The 8,246-nt window shown below is 47.8% G+C and overlaps 1 protein-coding gene across 1 annotated transcript; it reads right to left on the bottom strand.

The window, feature by feature from the left end:
- Nucleotides 1-2,765: 2,765 nt before the first annotated feature.
- Nucleotides 2,766-7,549, bottom strand: LOC123053413 (ferric reduction oxidase 7, chloroplastic). Its single transcript, XM_044476891.1, has 9 exons — nucleotides 7,114-7,549; nucleotides 6,889-6,979; nucleotides 6,138-6,335; nucleotides 5,382-5,616; nucleotides 4,744-5,071; nucleotides 4,364-4,646; nucleotides 4,013-4,268; nucleotides 3,408-3,846; nucleotides 2,766-3,310 (listed from the first exon to the last, which is right to left on the bottom strand). The coding sequence occupies exons 1-9, from the start codon at nucleotides 7,355-7,357 to the stop codon at nucleotides 3,141-3,143; spliced, it is 2,244 nt and encodes a 747-aa protein (XP_044332826.1). The 5' UTR covers nucleotides 7,358-7,549; the 3' UTR covers nucleotides 2,766-3,140.
- Nucleotides 7,550-8,246: the final 697 nt, after the last annotated feature.

Genomic DNA, 8,246 nt, shown 5'->3' with positions numbered 1-8,246 from the left:
ACGCCCATACACAACTTGCAACAACGTTGTACTGAAATTATTCATAGCACTGCTCAAAGTAAATTCAGTTCCCCTAACCTCTTATTCCAACCAGGAGGCGAGTTGTCCCTTCTCACTGCCGCCTCTTGAGCTACGCTGCAGATCCGCCCTTCTCCGCTGTCAGCAGCTGCTCCAGACACGCCGCAGATCTGCCCTTCGCCTCTCACACCCATGCCCTCCGGCAGCGCCACCTCCACGAATGTTCGCCTGGTTCCATCCACCGGCGTACCTTCCGGCACCAGGCTATCGCCGACCTCCTCAATCAGGTGGATCTGTGGCAGGGAAATCAAATGAGCTCCAATCTTCAAATCACACGCTATAAGTTGGAAAAAAATCACATCGGACAGACATACCTCCCTATCGGCTGCAAGAAAAACTCCATTGCCGTCCGTCGCCTCTACTCCCTCTCTCCGTCGTCACGTACAGTATTGGCGGCTGGCCGGCCGCAGTACGGAAATTGTCTGGGCAGAGGCATTCTATTCGAGGCTGCCACCGCATGACGAAAAGCGACTTTTCCGAGCCACGGATCAGACAGACATACACGAACCTGGGCCACGGCTCAGCCCGTCACATGTGGACGGTCGCCCCTGAGCTGGCCCACTACCCAGGCCTGACACCTACGTATTCCTGCACAGTGCGGACTTTCCAGCACTTCTAAGCCCACTGTATAAAGAATTGGCCCAGATCCCCACGCACTAGCGAACGCCCATGATATCGCTAGCATTTGCGCTCGAGACTAGTTACTCCACGTCCATTTTAGACACTTGTTTTTATTGATTTTCAATTTTGTACCTTTTTCATTAGATTTAGTTATTTTACTAACTACTTACGCACTTTTTAACAAAGTTACCGCAGCAACGCGCTGGGAGAGAGTCATCCCCACCACTCTATTTATCTTGGCATGCACACATGGCAACTCAGCTATCATGCCATATCAGCAAGCATGCAATTAAACTACCGAATTTCTCTCCTCTACCATGATGCCATGTCATCACTTATGTTTTTCAATTTTTTTTGTTTGCTCCAGTTTACTAACCATGAGTCCATTATCTCCTTCAAGTAAAACGAAGCAGCAGAAACGATTGATTGTTCACATCTCCACTATCTTATTGATATTCAACTTCTCCACGAAACAAGTCTAGCAGTAAAAGTTGAAGGTATCACTTTATTCCCTCGTAACATGTTGTTCTCACATGGGTTCTTCTGATAAATAGCAACGACCTCATCACCTGACGAGGATCCATGATTTTTTTCCTTTCATTGCTCGATCTTTTTTGCAGAACCCAGACCAACGTGGGTAATGTACGATTGTACATACCTAAAGGTTCAGAGGCTGACGTTGGTGTGGGAAGACGATGGCACCGATTGTGCTGTGGCCGTCGGCAACGTTGGTGTCGAGATAGGGACAACAACAAGGCAGGACGAGAGGGCGAAGCGCTACATGTCATCGACCATGATGGCCAAATTGGGCAGGGGCGCACTGCCGCTGAGGATGTTGCCGCAGGCAACACCATGAAGCCACCTCGATCAGGCCATCTGGCCCGCCTTCTCCCGCAGTGTCATGCAGCCCAGCATGGTCAGACATGCCCGTGTCCCACATCTCTTATTGTTCCTCCATGTTTTTCCACCACTCGTCATCAGTCTGATTTTGATCCACTACACGACCAGGTCATTGCATTGCGTCACCGCCGCTAGGATACCTGGTTGGCCTTCGCCTGCACGCTCCACCTACTCCTCACAACATCTGTTGATTCAACTGTAGCACATCGAGTTGTAATAAAGGGGAGAAACAACCTTCATGTATGGCTCTTAAATCTCGTACTTTCTTTGTACCGATTCTACCATAAACTGCCGCGACGTCTATTTTACGATCTAGATGCTATACATACATATAGCACTAAGTAAGTTCAGCGAAGTCACATACCTAGGAAAGTTTAGTGCGGGGAGTTTATTCAAGGTGCAGACATGTAATTTGTGTTGCAATATTAATTGCTACTTTTGTATTAGCAGCGCATCAGATATACTGTCTTATTTACATTGAGATGATCAAAGGTAAGAACCTCTGCGAATTTGGTTAGAGAACTTTTCATACTAAGTAAGTTGGTTTCAAAGTTACACATTAAATGCAAGCCATCTTCTGCTGTAAAATATTTCTTTTTTTTATTTTTTTACTTTTTTTATCGTGTGTTTCTCTTTTTCAAATTCTTTATTAGACTACCACCCCGCCGCAACGCGCGGGATATTGTCTAGTAAAATAAAAAAAGAGGTGCCACTTTTTTGCGTGCATAGAACTAGCTCGAAAGTACCGGATAAAGGCAACGTCTCGGCCGTACCGTAGTAGACAAATGACAACTATGAAAAATGTCAAAGTTATAACTCAGGTACCGGGTGAATTTGCTCAAAAAACATCGGACCTATATTGTGACCTGATTAAAGAAGCAAGCCGAACTGTTCAAAAGTGGCAACAAAAAATGTTACCCTCGGACATGCCGAAGTAAACAGAGAAGGTATTGGGAAGTTCCGTGCTGGTGGAGTAGGAAGCCTCTGTTTTTTATAGCTGAGAGTTGATCGGATGTTGTCGGTTTGTAGTTGGTATTCATGGGGTTGGTTTCATGACTGAAAGCTAACAGATTTTGAAGGTGCAAGTTGATGTGGCATTCGGGTTAAAAGTTTGTGTCTGGATAGCTGAAATGCAGATTACCTGGTTCAAACCTGTATCCCCAAGAGCAAGAGGCCAAGATCAATAGTTTACCTTCGCCTTTCTGCTTACATGTACGATCATTCATGGCATATATATACACACAGGGAGCCACCAGAGCCCGCGACGGGGCGCGACTTCACCGGCGACATGCCTGAGATTGAGAGTACTCCTCTCATCTGTAGAAACTATGGGCTGTACGGACACTATTTACCAGCTACTCCATCTCTAGAGAAACGTAAGAGCATTTAGATCACTAAAGTAGTGATCTAAACGCTCTTATGTTTCTTTAACAGAGGGAGTATTTACTCAGTAGCATAATTACATTTGTGCAGAGAACTGGTGCGCACTATCAGTACGCACTCGTCATCAGTAGCTATAGGTATAGGCTCGGCTAAATCGCCTAGAGGTCGAAGCTGTGGCTGTTGAAATGGAAGACGGCGCCGCCGCGGCGAAGGTTCTGCGACCTGCACTCCCTGGCCACGCTGGCCTGCAGCCCCGACGGCCCGCACACCAGCACGCCGATATCGACCGCCGCGCCCCCGCCCCGCTCCGCGAACGCCGCGAATTCCGCTGCAAAGAAGATCGTCCAACACCACAAGAGAACCCATCACCACATGGCACATCAACGGATGCTACAGCTAGTTTAGTTCAAGGCTAGGCGCGTTACCATGGAACTTTGGCCGGCACCCGTACCGCGTCGTCCGCAGGGCGGCGAGGCTGGCCGCGGAGGCGTCGGCTCCACCAGCAGCGTTCGTTGTCTGTTCGGCGTCCGCCGTGGCACGGGCGTCGACGTCCCACCTGTCGTCCTGCATCCTCCGCTTCTCCGAGAGGTGCCAGAGGAGGACGACGAGGCCGCCGGGGAGCACGATGCCGGCTGCCATGCACAGCAGGAGCAGGAGGCCCAGGTGCCACCAGGCGTACACGTTGAAGCGCTTCACGTAGTACAGCTGCACCAGCACGAACGCCAGGACGGAGCCCAGGGTGGACACCGCGAAGTACATGGCCGCCCAGAAGTTGTCCCCGGTGCCCACCAGCCCGGACATGGCCGCCCCGTTCTTGACGAATATGCCAGGGGCCTTCTGGTCATCCCCAACAATGCCATCTTCCTGTAAAGCCATGTTGCCATTGCCATGGAATCATTGACGATTTGACGTGAACCATCCAATCCAAATCTTGTAGCCAACTGAAGCACACTGCTTCCCATGGATAAAACGGAGAAGACAATAACTGGGTATCTGGATCATCGATCAACAATGGAGTAAATGCTCTTACCAATGGAGGATCGGTTTCCTGCGTCACAAAGGCTTGGATGTCCAGATGCAACTTGTCACAGACGGATGAGCTGATGGACTGAGCATCGACGGCCAACAGGAGAGATAGCTCCGAGGTCTTCTTAACTGACCATAGAACCAGTACATTCCTGGGTGCGCACGGCATACCTTGCTCGACCCTGTGGATTATGTCGCTTAAAATCGCCAAGAATGGCGAAATGCCAATGCCTCCTGCCACCAGGATGAGATTCTCATACCTGAAAGCACACACAACGCAAACAAAGTATTGACTTGAACTTTTCCCAATGGTGTCGAATCACTTAACCGAAGAAAGACAAACTGAAGAACTTACATCAGGTGGTAGGGTGATTCGTGCCCATACGGCCCTTCGATCGAGGCGGTAATACGACCAGTTTGCGACTGATCAGATTCAGAGTCGCTCCTGCTCTTCTGCTCTTGGACATCGGTGATGATGCGCTTCAGCGTGTCAGTCCATGTGCCAAGAACTTTTATGAGGATGGACATGTGGTACCTCCCATCCATGGGGCTGGAGGACACACTGAACGGGTGCCACTGCAAGAACGACAGCTCACGCACTTGAACAAAGATGAAACTGAGAGCATTGTACCGAAGACCTGCAGAAATCGACACACAATTGTGTACTCTCGGTGAGTTTGTAGTGACAGTAACCAAACACTTGTGAACATAATGCAGAAAATGATCTTGACATACTTGGTGGCTTTGAGAAGACTAGCTCCACCGTTCCGCATGGTCGGCAGGCCGCAGAAACGATGTCGACCTTGGCCCTGGATTGCCAGAACCTCAGGTAGCGGTCGAGCATGAAGAGGAAGACGGCGCCGGCCGAGATGCTGAAGACGAAGTCGCCGACGTGGAGTACCAAGAACACCACGAAGACCACGTAGAGCTGGTGGGTGTAGAAGAAGAGCTCGAAGAACCTCTTCCGTACCGGGTGAAGCGATGTCACCCACATCAGTAGACCAGCCATCAAGCTGATCACGCCGGCTAAGTTTGCTATTCCGACTTCTTTCCATTGGGTCAGCTATCAAGAAGGCCAAGAGTACCATTAATAGGTTTTAAGATGGAGAACGCTTACAACAAACATGCTAATATGCCCTCAGTCCAAATTTGCATACTTTTTTTTGAGAGGTCAAATTTGCATATTTAACTGCCAAAACAGATTTGCATACTTTTTTTCAGGCATAAAATAGTTTTCAGCCACATAGGCCCTGTCTATTATGTTCAGCACATTATGGTTGCTTGTTTGCAGTAACAATATGAAAATTGCACATAACAAAATTGGTAGTAGTAAATAATCACTCTAAATTGTTCAATATATTTTTTGAACTTACTTCTTCTATTAGGCGCCCCAGGAGGGAATACGAGATCACATAGCACAAGCCATGCAGTGTAAAAAGAGCCATTGTGAGATGCCCCAACCAGACATGGTATCTAGTAGCATGCTCAAATGGAATGTCGATAAGCCGGAGAAGAACTGAACCCCTTGAGACAGGCAGGAACAGGAAGATCATGCAAAACAAGCCAACTGATCCGAAACGGAGGCCTATGAGAGCCAATAACAACTCACTGCAAGGCAAAACCTATGTTGTTTTAGAACTGTGTTGAGATGACAACTAATTTATACTATTACAGAGTATGTTTCAGCAATATCATCAGTTTCAGCAGTAGCATGTCAACTGAGCATTCTGGATCAGTTACAGGACAAAGGTATCATCAATTCATATCAATAAGGATTTTACATATACAGAGCATTAATTTAAGTTACTGCAAATATATATGTGTATGTTGCATTTTAATTTCCAGGCCAACTAAGTGATAACTCTACAAATGACTATACATGATCCATCGTCCATCACCAATCTTTTCTGAACATCATAACTTCAGTTTCAACTACGTAAAACTTAACCCCTAATAAAACTACATAATGCTTGAGGCTTAACCATGTGTTTTTTGAGGGAAACAGCAGGACTCTGCTGTAATTTATTATTTTTCATGCTCAGTAACTGTAAAGATAACAACATGATATCTTGATCAGTACTGACATAAAACATTTTTTACTAATAGGTTTCCTTCATAATACAACATACCTGCGAGTAGTTGGGGGCAAGTGCGCTTTGGAGATGAAGCTCACACTGTCTACAACATAATAGGTCATCGAGAAGACAATATAGACGACGAACAAGACGATCCCGATAAACTCAACAGCGGAGACAACACCGAGGGGACCATCAACAAGAACCGGAAAAGTCCAGAGACGGAAACTCAGTGACCTCAGCTTCTTCTTTCTGGTAGCAAAGAGCAGGTAAATAATTAGCGATGGCAGCATAAGGCAGGCCATTCTTATGGTGGTTTGGAATTTCTATGGTATGAGTAAGGGAAAACTGTACTACTCCTCCGTTCACAAATAAAATATGTTCTAGTAACTTTTTTGTGAATCGGATGTATATAGACACGTTTTAGTGTGTTTGGTCACTCATTTCAGTCTATATGTAGTCCATATTGAAATATGCAAAACATGTTATATTTGTGAACAGATGGAGTACTATTTTGTTAGTTCGAGTCTCTATGGTGGTTCAGTTCATCGTGCTGTTTTCATGTCAAAATGAGCAAGCCTATGTAACTCCTGCAATAACACCTTATACGAGAAATGGACTGCAGCTGCAAGATTTTGCTATATATCCAGAGAATCCAGTGCTTGAATAAAAAAAATATACTCTGAATTTTTTGTGCAGGTGCTCTATCAATTCAGGGAAAGAAAGGGCTCATCTGAATCAACTCTAAATAAATGAACTAAAAGCATCAAATTGCCGCAGAATTCACACAAGGAGGAATACTCACTGGACGTGATCACCCGGGAAGGCGAAGATGTAGACATATGCCAGAGCTGCAATTAGCAGAATGGGCCCGCTGAAGAAAAGAAAAACGGTCCCTGCGAGAGGCAAGAAAGCGAAAGGGGAACCCAATTAGTACGAACGAACCCCTTCTGAGCGATCACCTACTTTCCCCTGCCTCAACGGAAGGGGAGAAAGAGAAAGGGGGCAGGAATTCGTGGAGGCCGCGTACCGGTGAGGCCGGCGATCAGGCCCTCCGTGCTGGTGATGTCCGCCCACTTGCGGAACGCCGTCTGCACGGGCGCGGTGGGGTAGAAGAAGATTCCCGCGGCCCAGGTGAGGAACACCGCCCACATGAGGAACTTGAGCACGGACCTGGCCAGGGACGGCAGCACGGCCGGCGAGCCCTTCGCCCCGGCGGCGGCATTGCCGGCGGCCCCGTTCTGCTTCAGGAGCGGCTCCCGTTCTTGGGTCATGGTGGCGGCGAGGGGGTGGAAGAGTGAACCGGCGGGAGAGAGGTCTGGCTGTGGGTCTCTCTGTGCCGGGACCCGCTGCTTTATACGGTCCAGAACTCGGCGTACGAGGGTCTCGCTGGTAACGGCGACTGCGACGGACGGGTTGCGGGGTTGGGGTGGGAGGGTGCAGCAGCATGCATACGCGACGCCAGCACCATGGATAAAAATATATTTTCTTTAGGCGAGAGAATAGACATATTGCTAGTTGCTGGTCGTTGTTAATGGCGACGGCGATCGACGGATGGGGGCCGGGAGGGTGAAACCGATGCGTCTTTCACACTGCTGCTCAGGTGGTCACGTCCAACGTCGGTGTGGAGAAGCGGCGAGCCACACAACCAGCGTGTGTGCCAGAACAGAGTTGGATAACCGGAAGACCCGTGAAATCAGAACAGATAAACATGGTATCCTGGAAGAAGAAGAAAAAGGCATATAGGAGTAGTAAGATAATCATAGGCGGGCGGAGTTTCAGAGATCCAACCGTTTCTTTTTTCTGGATAAGATGTACACTCTTCTTTATTTAGAACAGGTAAACATATGCAGTTGATTCATCCAGAAAAAAGAAAAGAATATTTGCGGTTGATGAACTCCTATAGAAAAGTGACCTTTGAGATGTAGTTTGTGACGAGGACGAGCTGTGACTCAATGGTTGGGGTTGGCAGTGGTCACCCAGCCCGCCCAAGATAGATCCAGCCATCCAGGGATCGACGTGGGTGTTTTCTAGGTACCACACATGTCTGTGTCATAAGGATTGATAACGTACTCGTCGTTCACACAGTTAAACGCACGCTTTGCCGCGCCGTTTCTCTGTTGTGAGTTAATTTTGAGGCTATTACGGTTAAAGATGAGTACT

This window comes from Triticum aestivum, chromosome 2D (genome assembly GCF_018294505.1).
Source record: "Triticum aestivum cultivar Chinese Spring chromosome 2D, IWGSC CS RefSeq v2.1, whole genome shotgun sequence".
NCBI lineage: Eukaryota > Viridiplantae > Streptophyta > Magnoliopsida > Poales > Poaceae > Triticum > Triticum aestivum.
This window is presented reverse-complemented; position numbering and strand designations above follow the sequence as displayed.